Source organism: Carcharhinus amblyrhynchos, chromosome 1 (assembly GCF_965287045.1).
Source record: "Carcharhinus amblyrhynchos chromosome 1, sCarAmb.v2.hapA, whole genome shotgun sequence".
In the NCBI taxonomy this organism is placed as follows: Eukaryota; Metazoa; Chordata; class Chondrichthyes; order Carcharhiniformes; family Carcharhinidae; genus Carcharhinus; species Carcharhinus amblyrhynchos.
This window is the reverse complement of record NC_137324.1, coordinates 81,776,801-81,802,913: the sequence shown is the minus strand read 5'-3', so window position 1 is coordinate 81,802,913 and position 26,113 is coordinate 81,776,801. Positions and strand designations below refer to the sequence as shown.

General features: G+C 39.0%; 1 protein-coding gene across 4 annotated transcripts in view; it reads left to right on the top strand.

The window, feature by feature from the left end:
* Positions 1 to 26,113, top strand: part of LOC145342400 (ubiquitin-protein ligase E3A-like) — a 41,306-nt gene that overhangs the window by 1,192 nt on the left and 14,001 nt on the right. For 2 of the 4 annotated variants that reach the window (XR_013886545.1, XM_080187960.1), the window contains exons 2-8: positions 999 to 1,333; positions 2,401 to 3,620; positions 12,492 to 12,636; positions 14,236 to 14,441; positions 19,709 to 19,873; positions 22,762 to 22,917; positions 25,879 to 25,952. Coding sequence is in view for 3 of the 4 variants with exons in the window: in XM_080187960.1 (XP_080044086.1) it covers positions 999 to 1,333; positions 2,401 to 3,620; positions 12,492 to 12,636; positions 14,236 to 14,441; positions 19,709 to 19,873; positions 22,762 to 22,917; positions 25,879 to 25,952 (2,301 nt within the window). In the remaining variant the exon portion in view is untranslated. Of the gene's footprint in view, positions 1 to 998; positions 1,334 to 1,568; positions 1,717 to 2,400; positions 3,621 to 12,491; positions 12,637 to 14,235; positions 14,442 to 19,708; positions 19,874 to 22,761; positions 22,918 to 25,878; positions 25,953 to 26,113 lie in introns of those variants that run through there. The other 2 variants (XM_080187969.1, XM_080187981.1) reach the window with 2 other exon arrangements.

The following is a 26,113-nucleotide window of genomic DNA, read 5'->3' as shown; positions in this document are numbered from 1 at the left end:
TGTTTCAGGCCAACCATTCTATTTCCATGTTGTCTTTTTTTTGTATTTCTACTAATATGACAAGCCAGTATCATATGAATTTAAAGATTTAGAGTGCTTATCTTTATGTCTATAGAAATTATTTGAGATTTGTTTGTGATAGAGAATAGATGCAGATACTACTGTTTATAATGTACAATATGGAACCTATGAGAAAATCTAATTTCAATGGAAAGTTACATTGAAAGGTACACAAATGCATAATTTACTTAAAGATGTTGCTGTTTCTTTCTTTAGGTCTAAGTGCAATTTTCTAGACACTTAACAATGCTGTAACACTGAAAATTCAAAGATGTGTGCAGATGGCTGGGGATGACATTTTGTCCTCTTTGCGAAAGAATTTGGTCTTTATTTAAAACCATACATAATTCAGGACCTAACTCAAAATCAGGTGTTTCACATTGCACAAAACAGTGTATCTTTCTGTTGTGCTGGTCGTGTGGAGAAATTATTACCTCTGCTAGAGGAAGGATCTTGACTGGCTAACGTTTGGTATTTTGCAATTATTTTTGCAGGTAAATTTTTGTATATCGTGTTTTCACATTATTCTATGTGGGGGACTCCTGCAAACGTTGACATTCTCAGGGGTGGGGTGGGGGGGGCTATTTTTCCCACCTTCTGTAAAGTAAACATTGCTTTATAATTCATGTATAACAACAGAAATAAACTTTAATTTGACTAGTGCAGAAAAATATAGAAATCTGATGATTTCTCAGGTCTCAGTGTGAACACCTGGGCTCTAACTTGCAGAATTACGTTTAGGCTTAATGTAATTTGATTTTAAGTATAATATGTAAAATCTAATATCGATTAACAGTCAATGAACAATTGTCCATGCACTGAAGCCAAAAAAATACTTCACTTGCATGAAGAGTTAACTCTCATAGTTCTGAAATTTTTGTGTCCTTCCATTGAACTTGAGATTTTAATACTGATCTACATCACTTTATTTCTTGCAGGAAACGAGAAGCTGCCAAGGAATTGATTGAAAGTTACTACTGTCAATTAACACAAGGCTGTGGAAATGAGTTCTGTGTCAATGAGAACTGTGCATCCTGCCCAGGTTTCAAGCAGTTGGACAATAATCGAGCTGCAGCCAGAGCTCTGGAATTGTATCGCACCAGGGCAGAGCTATGCACAGCTTGGCCCACTAAGAAGCAAAGATCTTTGTCTTCGCAAAATGTTTCATCTGACAAGTACAAACATAAAAATGGCAAGGCTGTTGGGAGTGACTTTGATGTAATTTGTGGTAAGAAACAGCAGCAGGACAACTTTCAAAGTAAGACATTTTTTGGTAAGGTAAATCTTAATTGGCAAGGCTGAGTTTGTTGTATTGCCTATTTTAAAGCATTGATATTCATCAAGTTGATCAAATATTAGATCATGATCAGTTTTAAATATGCTCTTTGTCTCTCTGAAGAAAACAGCAACCAAGTACAAGAGCACAGCAGTGATATTGCAATTCTGAGGCAATGGTTAGTCAGTGTTCTTAATTATCTTAATAAAATGTGCTTTGAAGTTTATATTTTCTGAGAAAACATGCTTTTTCCTCCATTCCTGAGTGTTGTTAAAATGTTCATACAGTGGATGCTCTAAATTGTAGAGAAATCCTTGAAATAAACATCTCCAACAAGTTGGTTTCTTTTTTACATTCTATCATGTGGAACATTTCTCGAAGTAAGTACACTCGAAAGTTCCTGCACCTGGAGTGCCTTTTCTTTAACACTGAACTTGTTACTTCAGCTGCTCATGTCCTTCCTGGGTTGAAGTAATTTTTTTTGCATGGTTTACTAGCTTTAGATTTAGAATACAGATGGTGGTTGCTTAATGTAGTGCTTCATGTATTTTGTAGTTCCTCCAGATTTTGTTTCTATGCCTATTTTTGTGACACCCTCTTCCCCACCGCCATCCCCAACTTGAAGTTAGCTTCTTCCTGATAATCTTGATTTGATTTCATTACCTAGCATTAGAACAAAGAAACTTTTACAAAATATTATAAAAGAAATTGTATTAATCATCACTTTTAAATTTCACTAGTACCAAGATTATTTACAAGGGCAAAGCTATGCTATACTTGCAAATTTTCCGTTTTCAATTGTTTTCAGGAACTTGGTGAACTGAGATGCTGAATATTTTTAAAACTTCATTGTGTAACCAATTCTAACTTTTACTGATGTACTAGTCTGTGAGCTTTTGGTAATAGTGAAATCTGTACTGAAATTGAATTAGCTTTGTTGCCAAGTAGAGCAGCTTATTTGTTTTGGTGTAAAGATTTAATGTAGTTATTTATCTTGGGGAAAGAAAGAAATATTTCAACCATGTCTCTTATTGTCTGAACAACTGATTTATTTTTATTGCTAGGTATAACGTACCTTACTGAAGAAAAAGTGGATGAAATTCTCAGTGTATGCAATGAAACAGGAGACATCTCACCACTGGTACATGTTATTGGTCGGATATTCTCCAGTGCTGAAACACTAGTTAAGAGCTTTAGGAAACCGGAAATCAAGAGAAATTGCCTGAGCTCTTTATCGGAAAATACTCCAGATAATTTGGAAAAAGATGCCAAAATGCAAGCTGTAGCTAGATGTGATCATTCAGCACCTTGCTGCTCTCAACAGAAACCTTGTGATTGTCTTGGGCAACCGTTTAAGCTTGAAGAATTGACTGTTGATGTCAAATCCGTTCGGAGGGTCTACAAAAAACTTCTGGTACATAACCGGATAGAAACTGCACTGATTAATGCTTTGATGTATCTATCACCAGATGTAGAATGTGAATTAAGTTATCACAATGCGTACACCAGAGATTCAAACTACCTAAACCTGTTCATAATTGTCATGGAAAATCACAATCTGCATAGTCCTGAGTATCTGGAAGGAGCCTTGCAAATGTTCTGTAAAGCAATGTGTAAGCTTCCTTTGTCAGCACAAGCCAAATTGATCCATCTGTGGTCAACATACAGCTCCACTGATATCCGCAGAATGGTTGAGGTTTTTCAGCAGCTTATCACTTACAAGGTTATAAGCAATGATTACAGTTGTCGAAATTTGGTAAATGAAGATGACGTAGTAGTTGCAGCAGCCAAATGTCTAAAATTGGTATACTTTGCAAACTTGTTGGGTGGCATGTTGACCATGGAGAATGATGATGAAGAAACGTCACAAGAAACCAGCGAGGGAAGTTTGCATCAGAATCTTTTGATCGAGGACACACGTTACAAGAAGGGTCCCCGGGTGGACCCCTTGGAAAAAGAGCTTAATTTTAAGGCTATCGACTGCTGTCGACCAGTTGTACCTTACGATGAATTTGTTAACGAGTCATTAAACAATGTTCTTGCAATGGACAAAGATTACATATTTTTTAAAGTAGACAGTGAGAAGAAGTTTTCTTTCTTGACCTGTCCATTCCTCCTTACACCCTATACTAAAAGTCAAGGCCTCTATTATGACAACAGAATTCGAATGTTCAGTGAACGACGTATAACTGTGCTGTACAACTTGGTGCAAGGTCAGCAAGTTCAACCTTATCTCCGACTGAAAGTAAGGCGTGATCATATCATTGATGATGCTCTTGTTCGGGTACGTACCAGTAGTTTTCGCTTTGAAAAATTTTCTGTATTGTAAACATTTCTTCTGCAAATTATTGTTTTAAGGGTATAAAAATTTATTTTAACTGGCATTCTCAACAGGTGTTTAAAAATTTCTTTTTTTGGATTTTATGTTTTATTGTCATTCTTGGGGGCAGTGTCATCAATTTTATTATTCAGTGAATACAAATCCCTGAAGCAAAGCGATAGTCCCTTCTATTCGGTAATGTGCAGCATTGTTTGACTCCCTACAGGTGAATAAAGAGTTTGTACTGAGGCCCCACCTGACATGAACCTGTTTAACAAGGACTCTTGTCACCATGGTAGTTCAAAGCCTGCCACTTATCAGTTGGGGATTGTCACAAGGAACTTGCTTGTGACTTCCTGGGTTTTCCATTCCTAGATCCAGAAATGGTTACTGATAGATCATCCTCAGGAAGGGTGCTTGATATGGAGTGGTGAAAAGGAAGGCGGGTAGAACAAGTCGTAGGTGAGGTGCAGCACAGAAGGTTTCAACCAGCCTGTGGGTTTTGATTAGCTGATGGACTTGTGGCAGCGTAACGTTTGCAATGATAGGAAGCCAGTGAGGAGTATTGAGCAGAGAGTTCCAGTCTTCATGTGCATTATTGAACCAACTAAGTAAAAACAAGATGTGTGTGAGATAACCTTTGCCAAACTGGTGCACAGGACTCTGCTGCAGACTATGACAGGACAAGTGCTAAGGTCCATTGTGTTGTGGCAGTAACATCACATAGATTCACCTTTGTAATCAATTATGGTGTTGATTTTTGAAGAAAAAACAAACTTTCTAACCAGAATTTTCCATAAGTTTGAGTTAAATTAAGTTAATTTTCCATTTAAGACATACTCCAATAAAAAAATTAAACCTGAAGCTAGTTACGTAGATATGGGGGAAGAGCTGGCCAATACCCTCAACTCTCAAATGGTCAGTGTTCCAGAGAAGACAAAGAAAACGCTTCAAAGACACTGAAGCTGTCCTTGAAGTGTGGAAGCATCGACATTAATGACTAGAAGAAACTTGCTAACAATTGTTTAAAATAGTGGCAATTTGCATCACACTTTTGAGTTACAAGATCTTGAAGCAGAGCAGTCACAGAAGGGAGGGAAAGGCTGACACCTTGCAATCCAGATAAAACTATCTCATGGGATATCATGCTCCAAAGATCTGGTAGAGAATTAGCTTGTTCAGTCACAAGACCCATAACAGAAATTTGCAACTTTGCATTCATGTCACCTTCATATTAAGGAAACAACGATAACAATTAGCATGGATCAAAGTTTTGTTAACGGAAAGGAAATAGAGGGTAGGGGTAAATGGGGCAGTCCAAAAATGTGCAAGTTAGGAGGATTGGCCATGGTAAATTGTCCCTTTGTCTCTGGGAGATTAGCGGAGTAAATATGTAGGGCTACCGGGATAGGGCCTGGGTGGGATTGTTGTCAGCGCAGGCTTGATAGGCCAAATGGCTTCCTCCTGCACTGTAGGGATTCGATGATTCTATGATTTTCAGGTTGACAGATTGTAACTGTTGGAATGCTGCAAGGATCACTGATCTGACTTCTGCTATTTACAATCTACACTACAGAAACAGCAATATATCTAAGTTTGCTAATGTTACAATGCTCGGTATGAATGCAAGCTACTATGGACAAAAAATAGGCTGCAAAGTGATATAGGCAGGCTAAGTGAGCAGGCAATAAAATGGCAGATGGTGTGTAATGTGGGGAAATGCTAGATTATTCACTTTGGTTGCAAGATTAGAACAGAAGTGTATTTGTTAAAAGGCATGAAAGTTTGTGAATGTTGTTCAGAGATCTACATGTACAAGGAACACAATGTTAATATGTGGGCAAAGCAAGTAATTAGGAAAACAAATGGCATGTAGGCCTTTATTGCAAGGGATTGGAAAGCAAGAATGAAGAAGCCTTGCGACAGTTATATGGGGCTTTGGTGAGACAAGAACTGGAATGTTGTGTGCAGTTCTGATCTTCACATTTAAGGAACATATACTTGCATTGGATACTGTACAGTAAATGTACTAGATTGGGCCCTGAGATGAGAGGGTTGTCCTTCATGAGAGGCTGAGTATGTTGGGCCTATATCTGGTGCTCTGAAGAATAAGAGGTGACTTAATTGAACCATTCAAGGTTCTGAAGTGGCTTGACGGAATAGGTGCATTGTTTCCCATGGTTGGAGAATCTAAAACAAGGGAATAAGGGTAAGGGGTTGATCATTTAGGAGAGAGGAGACATTTCTTCTTTCAAGGGTTGTGAATCTTTGGAATTCTCTACTCCAGAGGGTACTACTTTGTTGAATAGATAAGGCTATCTATAGCTAAGGCTGAAATAAACCAGTCCTTTTTGGTGTCTCAGAACATGAAGGAACATGGGGAGAGGGTAAAAAAGTGGAATTAAACCCCAAAATTAACCGTGATCATCACTGAGTGGTGGAGCAGGTTTGACGGGTTGTTTGATTAATCTGGCTCATCTTATGTTCTGAAGATTGTGTAGCAATTTCTCCAGAGGGCTTAGAGTATCACAAGTTATCTTCATGAAGATCGAGCATAAGCCAGGTAATGATAGACTGGTTAGCCTTATGCCAGTAATAAGAAAACTGCTAAGAGAGCATAGGCAACAGGAAGTACTTGAAAGGCGTTTACTAATTGCTGATACCAACATGCATTTGCATAGTGCAGATGCATGTTGCTAACATCATGCAATTTTCTGTAGAAATTAGAATGTGTAAACAAAAGGAAAACTGGATCCGCATTTGAGCTTTGAAAAAGCCTTTGAATATTACATGAGAAACTTGTTGCAAAAATTACAAGCCATGATTTTATGATATAGGGTGGCTGAAAGAGGGAACTAGATAGCTGTTTCCCAGATGGTTGAGATGTAATTGGTGCCCTGCCGCAGGGAATTGGGCTCAAACCACTTTTTTGCTCCTCACATACAAAAACTGTTTGCGCGTGGCCAAAGAGAGAATCTCAATATTTGCTCATAATTCTAAATCAGAACCCACCAAACATTGAGAAAAATTTGGGATATTACATAAATGGGCAGATGTGGGCAAAAGCTGTTCAACATTGAGAAAAATGAATAATTATGTTTACACTTTGGAAGAAAAAGAGCACAGATTCAAAATGTACCTTGAATAGTAAAATTTATAATGGGGAATTAAGGTTATATAACCTTTAATTCTCCATTGAGAATGAAAGTTATATAAATTTTTAAAACAGGATTGAACTTGGAAGAAGGATTTTTAAGACATTTTATATTGAATATTTTATTGAATACAAAAGCAAGAAAGTGATATTGCAAGACATGGTTTGGGTGCTCCACTGTAAACAGGATATTGGAAACAGGGAAGATGTATATTGCTACCAGAGACAATGTATCTAGTCAGAAAAACTGAAGTTATATTTACTTCAGCAGGAAAGGTTTTTTTTATTCTATCATAAGATGTGGGCATTGCTGGCAAGGCCAGCATTTGGCAATTAAGAGTTAACCACACTGCTGTGTGTGGAGCCACATGTAGGCCAAAACAGGTAACAATGCAGATTGCTTTCCCTAAATGGCATTTGTGAACCTGATAGGTTTCTACAGCAGTCAATTATAGTTGTCAATCTTTTTAACTAAACAATTAAACTAAATCAAATTAACTGAGGTAGACAGTTGCCATGCTCACTATTACTGAGACTAACTATATTCTAGATTTATTAATTGAATTTGAATTCCACCAACTGCTCTGGATTTGAACCTAGATCCCCAAATGATTAGCAGATTACTTGTCCAGTGAAGTTACCATTCTACCATTATTAGAATTCTTCACTTTGACACTAATTGGTTAATCTGCAAAGAGTCATAGATTTGATATTGGTATCAGATATGTTAATCCTCAGGGAGAATAGAAGATTTTCTCCTGCAAAGGATTGTAAAATGTGGCAAGGATTCCCCCAAGTAGCTATTGGTGAGTCAATCATCAATTTAAATTACATGGGGGTGGCCACTAAATAGTCACAGAGATTGCTGATGTACTTTTAACGAAATTAAAAGACATTTACTAAACAAAGAACAGTAAACAATAAAACACTACTCTTTCACCCCATCTATACCTTTATAGATATATACAGATTTGAAAGGCTAATACAAGTTACAAAAGCTATCTTGTATCCTGATGTGCTCAGTAAGTACACAGGCCATATAAAACAATTGGTGAAATGTGGTCAGACAGCCCACACATCAGATGGCAGATGCCTCTCTAAACAATTTGTACAGATTTCTTATCAAATTTCCTCCAGACACTTACCACACTGGGCCAATTGGTCTCACTTATCTTTCTCACACAGATTTCTAATCCCTGCTCTGAGTGTGCCTTACCTTCTTCTCCCAAACAACGCTTTCTCTCTGATGTCTTCATCTTGGATCCACCTGCATGATTGCAACCTCTCCTTCCAATGTTCCTCTTCACTCTGTTGCCACTTGAAAGGATTCACCTTCCATGCATTCTCTGAGATACCCAGCCTTGCTGTCATAACTTCACTGCTTCACATCTCATAGTACGGGGTCAACAACCTTTAGGCCTCCTTGGATCTCTGTTTCTCACAAGCCCATTTTATTTAAGGTTTGTACCCTGCAGCCTTGTCTTTTAACTGTGAGCCTGTCCTCACTTTTGACTTCACTTAATGAGATCTCTTTCCCCCAGATTCCTGTTCTTTCCTTTGAACAGAAGCACTGTTTGGATCATCATAGAACCCCTACTGTGCAGAAGGAAGCCATTCAGCCCATTGAGTCTGCATCGGCAACAATCCCACTCAGGCCCTATCGCTGTAACCCCATGTCTTTACCCTGCTAGTCCCCTGACACTAAAGGTCAATTTAACATAGCCTATCAACCTAACCCGCACATCTTTGGAGTGTAGGAAAAAACTAGAGCAGACGGGGAACAATGTGCAAACACTACATTGTGACCTGAGGTCAGAATTGAACCCAGGTCCCTGGCATTGTGAGGTAGCAGTGCTAACCAGTATGCCACTGTGCAGCCCCTCTTTAGGGCCTGCCTTGCTATCTTCTCCCAAACAACGCTTTCTCTCTGATGTCCCTCTTTAGGGCCAGTTCCCTGCAGTCTCCCATCATGTCCTGCTAGAGAGAGACTTAAAACCACAAGAAATAGGAACAGGGATAGGGCATTCAACCTCTCGAACCTGCTCCGCCATTCAGTAGGATCATGGCTGATCTGGCATTCCTCACGTCCACTTTCTTGCCCTTTCCTCGTAACCCTTGATTCCCTTTACTGATCAAAAATCTAACTCATCCTTAAATATACATAAGGACTCTGCCCCCACAGCTCTAAGTAGCAAAAATTTCCAAAGACTCAATCCTCTGAAGAAATCCCTTCTCGTCTGTCTTAAATTGGCATCCCTTTATTCTAAGATTATGCCCTCTGGTCCTAGACTCTCCCATGAGGGGGAACATCCTGTCAGCATTTACTCTTAAAGCAAAATATCTGGAATTAAGAATCTACTGATGACTGTGAAACTGTTTTTGATTGATGGAAAAAGCATCTGGTTCACTAATGTTCTTTAGGGAAGGAAATCTGTCTTACTGACCTGGTCTTGCCTACATGTAACTTCAGACCCACGGCAATGTGGTTGACTTTCAACTGCCCTCTGAAATGGCCTAGGAAACCACTCAGTCCCAGGACAACTAGAGATAGGCAATTAATGCTGGCCAGCCAGCAATGCCCATGTTCCACGAATTTTTTAAAAGCTCCCTGTACCTCAGCACAATCACCAACCAATCTGAAGTTGCTTTTGCTGTCTTTGTGGCACCCTCTGTTACAAGGCAACAACCAGTTTTGTAACCAAGAGAGAAAATGCTGGAAAATCTCAGGTCTGGCAGCATCTGTAAGGATAGAAAAGAGCCCAGTTTCGGATATGTTGTGTTTGTTTTAGAATCCTAAAACCTCTAAAAGGCAAGCATCTTTTAAAGTGAAAGTAAAACCAAGTCTTTTTGATGCACAACTGCAGAAATATAAATAAAAGCTTAAGCTATAGTTTATACCCAGTAATACAAATATAAATGATCAAAAACTATATTTATTTCCGAACAAAAGTAAACAATCTTTCTATGGCTCCAAGATGGCATATCTGCTATGAAAGGCTGGAAGCAAGTCAATTCCTGATAAACTCAGTAATTTCATAGAGGTAGGCACAGCTTCAGTTCTCTGGGTTACTGGTGTTTGTTAATTTAAAACAATTTATGTTTCATTAAAATAAACTTTTGCAAAACATGTAATTGCGCTCAAATTAATTTGCTTTTGGACAGTAAAGTGTCAATTTACAGGCATGCTTAAATCTAGTACAATCATTCACCAAAAAGCAATATTTTTCATGTAAATTGAACCTGAAAGATATTGCTCAGATTGCACCAAGTTAATGCTGAGCTGAAAGCAATAAGCTAACTTTAAGATTTCAGTTTTCTATTGCCAATTTTGGTGGAATTTGGCTTTTCCATTTGAAAACAATACTAATTTTCTCTTCCTCGCCTACAATTGCTCTTGTGTGATAACTGCAGATTTAGAATCATAGAATACTTGCCATGCAGAAGGAAGCTATTTGGCCCATCGAGCCTGCACCAATGACAATCCCACGGAGGTCTGATCCCACTTACTTACCTTGCTAGTTCCCCTGACAAGAAGGGGAAACTTAGCACGGCCAATCCACCTAATCTTCACATCTTTGGACTGTGGGAGGAAACCAGTGCACTAGTAAGAAACACGCAGACATGGGGAGAACGTGCAAACTCCACACAGTTTCCCGAGGCCTGAATGGAACACAGGTCCCAGGCACTGTGAGGCAACAGTGCTAACTACTGTGCCACCATGCCTTCCACTAAATTTGACTTTGCTGAATTATATTTTTAATTGTTTACTACTAGGCATTCACCAGATCAGGCTTTCTCTGCCCATCAAAATTTCAGGTTGTTGAGCACAGAAGCAGATCTCACAGACATTGAGTTCATGGTGAAAAAGAGCTTAAGTGGGGTAGTTTAGTATTTTACAACATTTATATACCTAGGTATGCATGATGTAATTCTCTCCATTGAATTGAATTATCTTTAAATATGATTTCAATTTATACAAGCAATTTTCAATTGCAAAGTTTGTATTTCTTCTTGGTGCATTATTTGCTGGGACTTGTTCCAGTTGTAGATAATGATAGAGGCATAGAACCAATCAGTTAGTGCAAAACGTCTCAGAACCTTAATTATATGTTTGACCTGGTACAAGATCTATCTCTTTTGTTTGTAATTTTGATCAAAGAATCACTGAATTGTTACTGTGCAGAAAGCCATTTGGCTCGTCGGGTCTGCACCAACTCTTTGAGAAATTCAGTGTGTCAATCCTCAACATTGTCCCCATAATCCTGCACTTTCTCCATTTTCAAATAAGTCTAATTCCCCTTTGATTGTTTCAGTTGAACCTGCTCAACCACAATCTCTGGCGGTACATTCCAAACCTTAACCACTTGCTATGTTTAAAAAAAAACTCTTCCCATATTGTTCTTTTACTTTTACTAATTACTTTAAAGCTGTGTCCTCTTGTTCTCGATCCATTTACAACTAAAAACTGTTCCCCTCTATCTACTCAGTCTATACCTCTTGTGATTTGAATATCTCTATCAAATCTCCTCTGATCTAATCAAATTAAATTTTCTTTGCAGAAATTACAGTTGTTTTCTTTAATCTGTTTTTGTAACTGAAGTCCCTCATTCCCAGAACCATTCTCATAAATCTTTTCTGCACTGATTTATGCTTTCGCGTCCTTCCTAAAGTGCAATATCCAGAACTGGATGCAGTTCTCTAGCTGAGGCCAAATTAGTGATTTATACCAGTTCAACATAATTTACTTGCTCTTGTACTCTATGCCCCTATTAATAAAGCCAATGATATGATATTGTATGGTTTATTATCTGCTCTCTCAACCTCTCCTGCCACTTTCACTGATTTATGCACATATAGAATCATAGAATTCCTGCAGTGCAGAAGGAAGCCATTTGAGCAATCAAGTCTGAACTAACTCTCCAAAAGAGCAGCTTACCCTGCCCATCTCCACAGCCCACTTATCTACCATGGCTAATCCACCTAACCTTCACATCCTTGGAGACTAAGGTCCAATTTAGCATGATAAATACTGTGCTTACCCCAGTCCAACGCTGGCATCTCCACAATTAAGCATGCTCTGTCCACCTAACCGGCACATCTTTGAACGATGGGAGCACCCAGAGGCAACCTATACAGACGCTATAAGAATGCGCAAGCGCTACACGGACAGTAACCCAAGGCCGGAATTGAACCTGAGTCCCTGGCGCTGTGAGGTAGCAGTGCTAACCACTGTGCCACATGCTGCCCAGGTCCCTCTATTTCTGAATCAAAGAAACTAAAATAAAAAGTAATATTTGAAACTGATAAATGCTAAAGGAATTTAATCGTATTGTACAAGGGAATTGAAGATAACAGTCTTGAAGGCCTATGGTCTATAAACTAATCTTTTTGTGAACATCATCCATTCACTGCTCTGAGCTATATGACATTTGTTGTCTTTTCTTTAATAAGCGTGAGCTTCAGCTTAAACCTGAGTGATACCATAATAGATTATGGTTATTGCAAGCCACTAGTGTAACTGGACTCTGTATCTCTATAAGAACCGACTTCCATTCGTTTTTTGAAATGGTAACTGTGCAGACCCCGAATATTCCTAGAGTATTATGAGCATGATGATCTGGCATGTTACTGCTGAATTTGACCAATTTTCTTGTTTGAAATGCTTTATTTGTGTTTTTCAGTTGGAAATGATTGCCACAGAAAACCCTTCAGATTTAAAAAAACAACTTTATGTGGAGTTCGAGGGGGAACAAGGAGTGGATGAAGGCGGAGTTTCCAAGGAGTTCTTTCAGCTAGTGGTTGAAGAGATTTTTAACCCTGATATAGGTATTTTCTCAACCCTCAGTACGTCTTTGAAATAGCTGGTGATTGCAGGTTTTTTTGCCCTATCTCAGTCAGGTGAAATGTTAAGTTTCTTGTTAAGGAGTATCAGAGATCAAAAGTAGTTTCTCTGGTCTAATATTTGCATTTTTCTTCATAAACTTAATCCAAAAGAACAGATATGGTACTTGTTACTTGCATAACTGTGAAGTAAAGTAATGCCAGTTGAAAAGTCATTGAAAGAATTGGGAATTTTGACCAAAGTTGCCAACAGGCCTACAAGTGGGATAAAGGCTTATTTAATAAAAATATTTCAAAGTCAAATGAGTATTAATGGTGAGAGTGATGCTGCCAGAAAATAGAATTCCCTTGTAGAAGTTAGGTTACAACAATTGTGAAAATTAAAGTTCCATAACTCTCAATAAAAATCTCTTGCCAAGTAATGGAAAATGATTATTAGCCAAACACGGCCTTCAGTAAGGCCAACACTGACATACGCAAGATAAGTGAGTATGTCTAAAACCTTGTTCCATAAACACTGCATTCCAGGTTAGTTCAGCAGGATGAAAACAAAGAACAAGTTACCATGATAATTGCAAACTAGCAAGATATGGGGACATATGCTAATGAAGGATTTTTTTTATTGGATAAGAAAGGGCAAAAGGGTATGCTATGATTGGTGGATATGTAGGTCAATGAAAGGTGTGAGAAATCTCTTGTTTCTGATTTGCTGTAATTGACTATAAATGCTGAGCTGTTTCTCTGTAACCTCAGAACTGCTCCAGTCATCCTGTGTTGGCCGTGGAGAGTTCTCCTTGTGCGCAAGTAATTAATGATCTTGCATTGGATGCGTGGTATCCAGCGCTGTTTGTGTTAAGAGTCGACTGAGTGCCTTTAGATTGCTGTTACCCAAGTGAACTTTGACATCCTTCTCCTGCCTCTTTTATGCAGTGTCACCAAGTATATCATGGGCAAAGCAATGAAGTGGTGTGCCTTTACTTAAAAAGTGCCTGAACGTCAATTTCCTTGCCTAGCCTAACGCACCAGTGTGGCACTACACTTCTATTTCTCATAATACTGTTCTGTTGGCTTTTCTGAGCGTGTTTATTGATTACTGCCAATTTCAGGCAGTTTCATGGGTATAATCATGGATTATTGCATTGACACTCTTAAACCATTTTATTTAAGAGCTTGACTGATCAATTATTTGTATTTTAGGTTGGATTCAGATGGGGAAATTATCATTGGTGTTTCAATGAACCAAAAAAGCCTATTCAAATGTTTATCATTCAGTTGGGATTGTAATTGGCAATAGCTAGTCATACAGTTCTGACGGTGCTTTCAGATAAATTTAAATAGGTGGGATTGAGAATATTGGGGTCTTGTGGAGGAGGAAAATAGCTTGAATCGTGATTGACAGGAAAATCACTGGATAGGCATTAAATGAAAATGGGTAAATATATATATTCCATGTGAAGTGTTATCAAACTGTCAAGGCAGATGCACAAGTTAAAGACCCTGTTTCCTCAAGTATTTGAGTAAGTGATTAGTTAGCTTAAATATCCCTATAGGCAACAGGAAAATACTTTTTTTTTCTTCTTGTAGGGATGTTTGCGTATGATAGCGAAACAAAGCTGTTTTGGTTCAACCCTACCTCTTTTGAAAATGATGGACAATTCACACTAATTGGAATAGTGCTGGGCCTGGCAATCTACAATCACTGCATCCTTGATGTCCATTTCCCAATGGTGGTTTACAGAAAATTGATGGGCAAGAAGGGAACGTTAGAAGATCTTGCTGACTCTCATCCAGTAAGTTAATACTAAACATACTGTCTTGAAGTAAGTTTTCATCAAATTTCAAATTAATGTAAAGAAAAATAACTATTACGAGATGACAACATCAGCCACAGATCATCAGCAAGTCAGGTGGCACTGTGGTAGCTAATGGATTTCAATAAACTACATCCATTCAATAGATTGGCAGGTCATGTGTACTGCACCAGAAGTTGAGGAAAAAAGGCATGTATTTATGTACAAGTTTTCATGACCACTGGAACGTCCAAAACACTTTGCAGACGATGAATTACTTTTTGAACTGCATCCTCCATTATAACGTAGGAAATGCGACAGACAAGTTGTACGTAGCACACTCCTCAAACAATAAAGTAAAAATGAGCAGATAATCTGTTTTTGTGATGTTTATTCAGGGGTAAATGTTGGCCAGGTCACTAGGGATAACTCCCCTCCTCTTCAAAATAGTGCTATGAATCTTTTTGTGTCCACCTGAGGTGGCAGATGAGCTGTCCATTTTTCAATAGAAACATGAGTACATAAGTGTAGTAAATAATTAAATAGAATATTATTGTTTGTTGTGGGAATTGATTATAAAGGTAGGGAGGTCATGCTTCAGATCTATAGGGCATCAATGAGATCATGTTGAGTATTGTGTATAGTATTGATCTGATTAAAAGAAGGCTATTAATGCAGTCCCAAGAAGGTTTAGACTCGTACTGGGAATGAGTGGATTGACTTATGAGGAAGGGTTGCACAGGTTAGGTTTGTATCCATTAGAATTTAGAAGAGTTAGAAGTGACGACGGAAACATTTAAGACCCTGAGGGAAATTGGAACAGTGGATTTGGAGTGAATGCTGCTTGTTGGAGAATCTAGAACTAGAGTTCACTGTTTAAGGGTCATTTATTTAAGACAAAGATGAGCAAAGAGGTTTTCTGAGGGTGAGAGTCTCTGGAAACTCCTCAAAAGGCAGTGGAAGCAGAGCCTTTGAATATCTTTAAGGCAGACCTAGATAGATTTTTGCTTGATAAAGGTTTGAAAGGTTATCAGGAGAAGGCAGGAATGATGGGTTGAGGTCATACAATCAAGACATGTATTTATTGAATGGTAGAGCAGGCCTGAGGGGTTGAGTGGTCTACTGTTCCTAATTTTGTATGTTCGTATGCATCTCGTCTAAAAGATGTCACTTCAAGCAGTGCAGTAATCCTTAGTAGAGGCCTTCGTCCTTACCAAACTTAAGATGTCAATCTTAATTTTTGTGCTGAAGTCCTAGAGTGGGACTTCACCCCACAACCTTAACTCAAATGAGTTTGCTATCAACTGAGCCATAGCTGACGCGCACAAACTAAATACAATGATATTTGCAAGCTGTTGGTGTAAGGAATAATATGCCATTTTATATGGTATATATGCACTCAAATTACATATTGGAGGGAAGGGTATGGAAGTCGTTTATTACAACTAAACTGGACAGATTCACCACAGGATTTTGCCATTCGGCTCTGCCTCTACCAACACCTCGACACCATTATCACTCTTGAATTCATACCTTTGGGAAAGGGAGAAGACCGGTTACCTATTTGGCACGTATTTTCGTATCATCTCCAGTGTTGTTCAATGTCTCTTTATGCGTTAAGAAGTTTTCACAATTGTGTATCATGCTGAATGAACGATATATTTTTCAACAGAGTTGCCCCAGTAATCATAGCAAACAGATGAGATGTAGGTGTAATCATTTGTAGTATCTGTTGCGTTCAAATGTAATAAGTGGATATTCAGTTATCTGAATCAAAAGAAAAGCTAACTTAGCTAAGTAATTTTTTATTCAAAACATTCCTCATTTTACAGAAGAGAAAACTTTGCTCGTCAATGTTATTAATTTTAAAAATTTTGACTGAACTTTGGAAAAATCAAAGCCGTTTTATTAATCGGCTATCAAAATCCTGCCACCCTGTCCTTACTTGAGGCTAGGCAACTGAATGCATCATGTCCATTTTCAACAATGAGCTGAGCTTCAAATCCACATTCCTGTCAGTCACTAACACAGCTTAATGCTACCTTAGAATCATTGTGCTCAGCCACCTTAGCTTCCACTTTATTGAAATTGTAGCTCGTTTCTTGGTTATTTATTTTTTGTCATACATCAACTCTCACTTATCACTGAATGACTCCCTGCTTCCCAACACACACAATTTGGTATCCTTACCCTTGTTTAGAATCCTTCAACAGCATAATTCCTCAATCCATATTTTGTTCCAAATCCAGCACAGTGCAACTAATGAGGACTGTGACTTGAAACTCTTAAGAGCTGCTCTGTCACAGGACTCTGAGAAACTGCAGGTTGTCTCAGGCATGTCCCTGCTACATTTTAAACCAGTGTTCTAATGTGAATTTACCAGTTTGGAAAAAATGAAGTGGCTAATGTTACTTCCCTTCTCAAAATATATCAGGGGGTTTTGGAAGACAAGTCGCATGCTGCAGTTAAGTCTGTCCACTTCTTCCTGCCTACTCCATGAGTTTCTGTCTTTCCAACCCATTTAATTTCTCAGTCTCTCTTCAGTATTGAACTGATTTATACCACCTTATAAGGATTCACTGGCTCTCTGTTGCTGGAGGAAGGGGTGATCAGGCATGGGACCTCTGGAAGGGAAGATCAAGTGGCAAAGGACAAGGAATTGTTATCAGTTTTTCTCTTGGGAAAATCTGCAGACGCAGTGGTTAAAATTGAGGCGGTAACAGCTAAATCTAAAAAGGTGTTTTGGAATAAGGCATATTAAGATCAAAGGAATTGGAATTCTTTTTATAAAATCTGGAGGTAAATACTGATGCCAGTAAAAAGTGACGATGAAAGCTTGTCCGATTGTTGTAAAATCTGATTGGTTCATTAATCTAATTGGTTCAGTCTTTTTAGGCAATAAAAATTGCCATCTTCATTTGGCCTACCCTGTACATAACTCCCAACACCACAACAGTAGGTGAACTCTTAAATGTTCTCTGAAGTGGTCACATGACCCATTCGGTTTTATAACAAAGCTCTCCACCACTTCAGGACAGCTAGGGATGGGCAATAAATGTCACAGCAAGAAGCCATTTAATAGATCATTAACCAAGACTGATTACAATGGTTAGGATGTCAATTAATTTCTTCAATATTAACATTTTGAAAAATCCATTTTGAAAAAATATCTATGACTGAGAATTTTGACAACAATTCTGACTTCAATATGCCAGTTAGATAGTGGATTCTTAAAATGCTTTAAAAGCTAAAGTTACATATATATTTAAATGTATGTAGGTGATTTGATTTTGCCCCTCATCAACTGATTCTGGTGTTGTTATTTTAAGCCCAGTTTAATCATATAGTATTCTGTTTATACAGATTTTGAATTACAAAACTTGGATTCTGTATAGCTGAAGTATAGGAGAAAAATTATGACCTCCAGTCAATTGTTTTTATTTATTTACATGAGCGCAGTCAAGCAACAATTACATTGCTGTGGCCAGACCAGGTAAGGATAGCTGCTTTTCTTCCCTAAAGGACATCAGTGAACCAGATAGTTGTAAAAATCTTTATCCAAGATACTGAGTATTCAAGTCATTAAATATATATGATAGTAATCAAAAGATTCTTGATATCAAGAATCAGTGGATATACACATACTGTTAAAGATGGAGTTGAGGAAGATGATCAGCTGTGATTTTAGTGAATGGCAGAGCATGTTCAAAGCGTTGAATTGCTTACTCTTTTGTATGTCTTCATGTATAATAAGCTATCAACAAATGGCTTTATTATAAGGGTTCCACAACCATGGAAGTTTTCAGTATAGTTTTATTGCAAAATCTTGTTAATTGTCAAGTTTTAACTGCTGAACAATACCACTCATTAAAAATATGGCTTTTTTCCCCCAGTTACTTGAATAGCTAAACCATATAAACGCTGAAGGTCTTTTATTTAATGCATGCTCAGCACTGAGTTGGTTGGGCAGAGGCACTTGTAGTTTGCTTAAGTTCTTCTACCTGACCACAATCCTGTATTTCAAGTTGGATTACAGCTGAGAACATGATCAGGTTTGACTATGCCCTTTCCTGATTACCTGTTTTGCAACCATGCTCAGCAATCTCGTCTGCCCATGTCTGCAACTTCAAAAGTTTGTGGGGGAAGGAGTTGCACTGAAAAGTTTAGACCACATCTGGGTGACTGTACAATTCTAGTCACGTATTATATAAAAAATATGGTGGGCACAAAGAAGATGACAAAGATGGTACCAGAAATGCAAGGATATACCTATCAGCTTGGGAGGATGAAGAGGTGGGATTTTTCTTCCAATGAAAAGATAAGGTTTGAGGGATGTCTAATAAATCTTTCTTTATAAAAGACTTGATATAGTAGGCACAGGGAATGTTTCCACTTGTGGGGAAGAGCAAAACTAGAGGCTATCAGTACATACATTCACCAAAGAAGTTAAATGGAGAATTTAGACAACACTTTAAGGGAATGGTGAGAATATGCATTTTATTTGATTTATTATTGTCACATGTATTAACATACAGTGAAAAGTATTGTTTCTTGCATGCTATACAGACAAAGCATACCATTCATAGAGAAGGAAACGAGAGACTGCACAATGTAGTGTCTGTAAGAAATTGAATTAAAGCATTGTTTGAGAGTTTAAAAGAGAATGAAGTTTTAGAAGCATAGAACAAGAGTGAAAGATAGAACTGGAAGGTATGCTGTGCACAGCTTGCAAGAAGTTGCCTTGCTTCGGCGCCATCTTGGATCAGTATCTCACTTATTGGAAGTGGATGAGATGAGTAGTACCAACGCATTTCAGGGAAGGCTCGAGCGACATATAAATGAGAAATAATATTGTGGGGTTTCTGATGGATTTAGATGAGGGAAAATGAAAGGTGTCTCAGGTGGAATATAAATGCTGACTTGGACTGGCTGCTCCTATGCAATGTGATACTATATATTGTTTGTTTTAGAATACCTCCCTTTACAAAATGGAGAAGACTTTATAGCTTAACTTTGAAGTAATTAACTTTTCAAATTTGAGATTAAACATTAATATGATCTTGTCTTAGAAATAGAAAAATGAACACAGCTGTTCAGAAGAGAACTGAGTTATATTTTGGAAATGGCATTGCAAGGCGTACCATCACCAATTGTTATCATTTGAGAGACTCTGGATGAAGTTAGGCAATGCGGTTGGTGCTGCATTTAAGGGCAACTCTTTGAACTACTGTAGGTATTGATTATTTGAATTTTAAATATTTTTGCAGATACTATATCGAAGTTTGAAAGACATTCTGGAATATGAAGGGAATTTAGAAGAAGATATGATGATCACCTTTCAAGTATCATATAGTGACCTGTTTGGGGTGCCGATTATCCACAATCTGAAAGAAAACAGTGGTGAGATTCCAGTAACAAATCAAAATAAAAAGGTTGGTGTTAGCTTTGTCTATGTTTAGCAAATAGGCCTTCTATCAGTAAAAGAGGGCAGAAATAATAAGAACATAAGAATGTAAGAAATAGGAGCAGGAGTAGGCCATCTAGCCCCTCGAGCCTGCCCCGCCATTCAATAAGATCATGGCTGATCTGTCGTGGCTCAGTTCCACATTCCCGCCCTCTCCCCATAACCCTTAATCCCCTTGCCTATCAAAAACCTATCAACCCGTGTCTTAAAAATATTTAGCGCGGCAGCCTCCACCACTTCAACGGGCAAATAAGCTGATGAAATGCTGTGTTCCAACAGTATGACTTAGATTGATGAGAAGAAGTTCCATTCTTGTGGTTTTGTGTAACTTCTAATTTCCTCTGCTGCTAGGAAGTGGTGAGAAAGACTGTTAATGTGTAATTGATCCCACGATGTTCCTACACATTACCCGAGCCTGATTGATAGGTACTGATGGGGCTCTGGATTTGCTGACTGGTAAAGCGTATAGAAGTGCAGGGATCCACAGGGGTGCACTATGCATAATTTTGTAGAGTGAAATCGAGTCTTTGTTTTAAATAATTTGAATTCCTCCTTCTACTTAATATAGTTTATCACCTGAGGCACGAATCATCTAAACGAGGAAACCTAAGAAGATTTTAATCATGTACAGAAAGTGAAAGAAGAAATGGATTATGAGAACTATTGGATTATGTTAATAATGTTAATCATTAATTGTGATGCCTCGCATTGTGGTTAAATAGCTGTGAAGTAATTATATTTTTGGAGTAAAATTGTTAGATTCTGAACGTTGATCAACTCTTGGAGTATGCAGGAATAAATTTTGATGTACGTGGTTGTAAATTCAGAGCTCAAACATTGCAATTTTTCACAAAGGATTTCCATTGAATTAAAGATGTTAATAGAATTAATACACATTAACTCATTAAAATAAGGTCTCCAGCGCTAAATAAATTCTCAAGTATAGGACTCCACACCTGTATAATTCAATATTCAGTTTTGTCCCATCAAAAGTTTGCTTCTCCTGAGCAGTCCTGACTTTTCCTGGCATAAATAGTTGGTAACCAATGATGTAAGGAGGTATGGGGATAGTTTTAGAAAAAAAGCATTGAAGTGGATGATTAGTTATGACTGTATTGAATGGTGGAGCAGGCTCAATGGGCTGAATGGCCTATTCCTTCTCCAGTGTCCCTATGTAAGGATAGCAACTGCACAACCTTGCATTAATTTCAATGCTGAATCTATTATTGAGTTGTCCTGATAACTTCTGTCAATTTACATAATTGACTTGGATGCAGGGAACAAAGGTTTGGTTGTTAAATTTCCTGATGGCAGATGTGAAGATGACAGTGAGATAGATTAAGTGGGGAAAGATTTGATTTGAATTATTATCGTCACACGTACTGGTATATGGTGAAAAGTATTGTTTCTTGCGCGCCATACATGCGCAGCATATATTTTGTGAAGGAAAGGCGAGGTTGTAGAATGTAGTGCTGCAGTCATAACTAGGATGTAGAGAAAGATCAACTTAATATAAGGTAGGTCCATTCAAAAGTCAGATGGCAGCAGGGAAGAAGCTGGTTTTGATTTGGTTGGTACATGACCCCAGAATTTTATATCTTTTTCCCAACAGGAGAAGGTGAAGAAAGTATGTCCAGGGTGCTTGGGGTCCTTGACTATGTTGGTTGCTTTTCTGAGGCAGCGGGAAGTGTAGACAGTCAATCGCTGGGAGGCTGGTTTGCGTGAAGGATTGGGGTGGGATCTGGCAGATACTGTGGGAAAGGGTGAAATTTTCCCAACAAAGTCCCAGCTCTGCAAGTCAACAGAAGCTGAAGTGCACAGAACCACGTTCCTATAGTGCAGTGAGACTTGAACTGTGTATCAATGGCACATAAAAGCACTGGAGAAATTCTATCAGCAATACCTCTGCTGTATTCTCCAGATTCAGTGGGAGGACTGTTAAACAATGCTGGTGTTCTTGAATTTCTACAAACATTCAGATAGAATTCCTCTAAAATCAACCTTGATGGACTGGACGCTATGTGCAGATGGCTGAAAAGCATCTCCCCTACATCTCTCAACTGGCCAATGTTCCTGGGGAGGAAAAGAAAACACTTCAAAGACACTCTGAAGCTCTAAATGAAGCAGTCAGCATTGATGTTAATGACTAGGAGGAGCCTGTGACCAGTTGCTCAAAAAAGTAACACTTGTCCATTACAGTTGCTTCATGCTTAATGATGAGACAGAATTGTAGTGGAGAAGAAAAGTAACCAAATGCTGCATTCCAGATTCTAGTGCTTCGTGGAATGTTGTGTCCCATCTGCCCAGAGATCTGAGAATCGGCCTATTCAGTCGTATGAAAACCCGTGGTATAAACCTACTACCTGATGTCATGTCATCTTTAGATCAAGGGGCAGCTAACTCTGACAATGACAACCATGCCAGCTCTCTGCAAAAATAACTTAACTAAAACCACTCCCATCCTTTTCCCCATAGCGGTGCAATGTTTTTCTCTTCAAGCATCAATATCCCCTCTATTTGACATTCCCTGACTAATTTAGCTGTACCCCTCTCTAAATTTTTTTCTGTGGCTGCTCAATGCAGTCAATTAGTGCATGAGTTGCAGTGCAGCTTACAGGAAATGCTGCTTGTTAGTCAGCATGATTTAAAACTAATTTGAGCATAATTATTGCAGACTTCTTTCTCATAGCAAACTTAGAAGCGTATTAGGCTATGACATAGGAATTAATTACATTTTGCAGAAACATTGTTTTATTTTAATATGACAATTGATTTTGTCATGGCAGGAAATATAAATTTTTAAATATTTAAGTTAACTGTCTTATTTAGGCTTCTAACATGTCCCTTTTGATGCAGGAATTTGTTCAACTATATTCCAACTATATTTTGAACCAATCAGTGGAAAAGCAATTCCGAGCATTCAATCGAGGTTTCCAAATGGTCACAAATGAGTCTCCTTTAAAATACCTTTTCAGACCAGAAGAAATTGAACAGCTAATTTGCGGCAGCAGAGTGAGTATTGCTTAGTTAATTCCACACTTAAATTCACCAAAAGTATTATACACAAACGAAAGAGTGTTTTAATTTGCTATTCTTTTATCTGTTGATACTGATGGTATGGTACAATTGTAACAGTAATCTTAGTAAAGAACAAAGGTAATAGATTCTTGACCCTGATACTCCCAAGGACTTTAACACTAGAGACTATGTGACAGTGAAAAAAAAATCAGACTTATTCCACTTTAATGTAAATGGGCCGAGATTCTCTACTAAATTTGTCCTTAGATAAGATGCAAATAAGTTCTCGTCTTGGCTAAATGTATCTAGTTGCATTAAATTTTTAACACCTAAATTGGTTGTCGAGATGGGGAAAGAACAATTCTATAACCTACATGAGATTGTTTGGATGCAAGAGCATAAGAATTAAAAGCAAGAATAGAGCATATGGTCCCTTGGGGCTGTTTTGCCATTTAATTTGGTAACAGCTAATTGGTCTCAACTACATTTTCCTTCTAAACACCTTGTTGATTTCTTAATAGACACAACCTATCTCAGCCTTAAGTATACTTAACAATGGAGCATCTGCAATCCTCTTGAGTAGAAAATTCCAAAGATTCACAAGGAGAGAGGGGGAGAGCCTTTGTTTCAGGAAAAAAGAAAACGTATCGGAAGTGCCATTTTGGAAGGTGCCACCTTCAGAATCGATGTGATGTAGAGAAACTGGGATGATGAGATGGAGTCCTCACAAAGTGGGATGTGAAGACTGTAGTTGAAGTAGCAGTCGGAGTTAGTAGGCTTATTATGAATATTAGCGGTCAGCCTATCACTGGAATGTGAGACAGAGTTCAAGGAAGGGTGGGGAAATGTCAGAGTTATACTGTGTGTAGGTGAGAAGGGTGCAAATTGGAAGCAAAATCGCCAAATCTTTCCAGGTCCAGGCAGGAACATAAATTGGCACTGATACAGTCATCAATGTAATGGAAAAAGTGTATGGAAGTGGGCATGAGTAGGACTGATGCAAAGAATGTTCCACATACCCCGCAAAAAGATGGGCATAACTGAGGCCCATAGCCACACTTTTATTTGCAGAAATTTAGACAAGCTAAAGGAGAAATTGTTGAGTGAGAAACAGGTTGAGCAAGGCAGAGCAGAGTGGTGATGGACAGGGATTGTTCAGACCCCAGCTCAGAGAAGACCATTCTGGTGGGGGACGGAGGTGCAGGGGGATTGGTCATCCATAGTGAAGAGAAGGTGTCTTGGGCCAGGCCACTGGAAATTGTGGATATAATATGGGGCATCAGCGAACTCATGAATGGGAAGAGACTGGACAAGGGGAGAGAGTATGAAGTCAAGATGAGAAGAAATGAGTTCTGTGGGGCAGGAATAGGTTGATGTGATGGGTCGAACAGGACAATTTTGTCCCTCAGTATATTCTAATGTCCTCATCCTCATATTTTCAAATTCCCCCACTCATTTGTTCTATAATATCTTCCTCCTGTTTCATATCATGCTCCTTCCCTCTGCTCTCTGGATTATCGTTCCTTCTAATTTCTGAAATGGATCAGCATTGTCCCTTTGCACAACTCCCGCTAAGTCAGGTAACCGGATGCCAAACCACATTGCCTTGCTACCAGTCTCTCTCTCTTCAAAATCTTTTTAAAATTCTATCTTTTCATGATTCTGGTATGATCTGTCTCTGAATTTTCTTTCTTTCCGCCACAGTGGTTAGCACTGCTGCCTCACAGCGCCAAGGATCTGGGTTTGATTCCCGGCTCGAGTTACTGTTGGTGCGGAGTCTGCATGTTCGCCCCGTGTCTGCATGGGTTTCCTTCCACAGCCCAAAAGACGTGCTGGTTTGGTGCATTGACCATGCCAAATTCTCCTCCAGTGTACCGAACAGGCGCCGGAGTGTGGCAACTAAGGGGGTTTTCACAGTAACTTCATTGCAGTGTGAATGTAAGCCTACTTGCGAGGCTAATAAATAAACTTTAATCCTATTAGATATCTTACAACCTCTTTGCAGCAGGAAAGGGCATAAAATTGAGCTTATCGTAATTTTACGACACCTAGATTTCTGGCATGGTCAGCCTCTAGTCAGAAATGGGCGAGAGGCAGATTAATTTAAATTTATTGAAATCCTACTTTACATCTGCTTCACGAGCTCGGCACTCAAATCATCCCAGCTAACTAGCCTTTATGGCCTTACCGGGAAAAGTGTACACTGGTGAAGAAAACGCCTGTTCTTCATGAAAGGGAAACAGTCATGTTGGGTTCGCCAGTGGAACGGGACGCCATTGAGGCTGCGGGGAGGCAAATGCAAGGCTGGAATGCCCCCTGGGCAGTCTGACTGGCAGTGTGCCACCATGGCACCACCTACCTGGCACCAGAACAATGCCTACTGGGCACTTTGGCACTGTCCACTGGGTAGGGCCAGGGGCTGGGGACTGTGGGAACAGGGTCAGTGGGGGTGGGGAGGCCTGCTGTCACTTTGTCTGAGATCAGTGGGGAGGGAAGGAAGGGAAGGCGGCCTGCTGCCGTCACTCTGCATATGACCGGTGGGGGCTGGAATGGGGCCGCGATCAATCAGGGCGGCGGGGGCTGCATCTCAGGCCATGGGCCCCTGTGATTGCTGGTTGAGGCTACCTGCTGTAGCAGGGGCCAGACAGCTCTCTGTCTGTCAGACCCTGCTACTGCTAGTACGCATGTGCAGCATCACAGGTCTGCAAATGAGCAATACATCCCTCTACAGGCTGATTAGTGAATTAAGCCCAGCCGACAGTCTCTCTGGCTTGAAACTAGCCCATCTTTTCAGAGACAGTGTATATGATGAAAACTTGTCCAAAAAAGCAGCTCTCCCATTTTCGCACTAGCTGGACATTTAGAAAAATCTTGTAAAATTCCACCCTCTCTATTTCCTGTAGCAGATTTACAAGGCAGTTGATTTTTGTAATCCATTCTTTCATTATTTTCCAGAATCTGGATTTTCATGCACTTGAAGAGGCCACAGAGTATGATGGAGGATTCACAAAGGAATCTAGGATAGTAAGGTATTTTGTCTTTCTGCTCACACTGGTATGCCACTTTCTGCACCTTCCATATCCAATGTCTAAACATCCTTCTAAATTGGCCTTTCCCTCGATGCTTAGAAGGAATGTTGCCTACGAGGATTTTGACAAGGCCTTGTACTGCATGGTAGGTTGTTGCATAA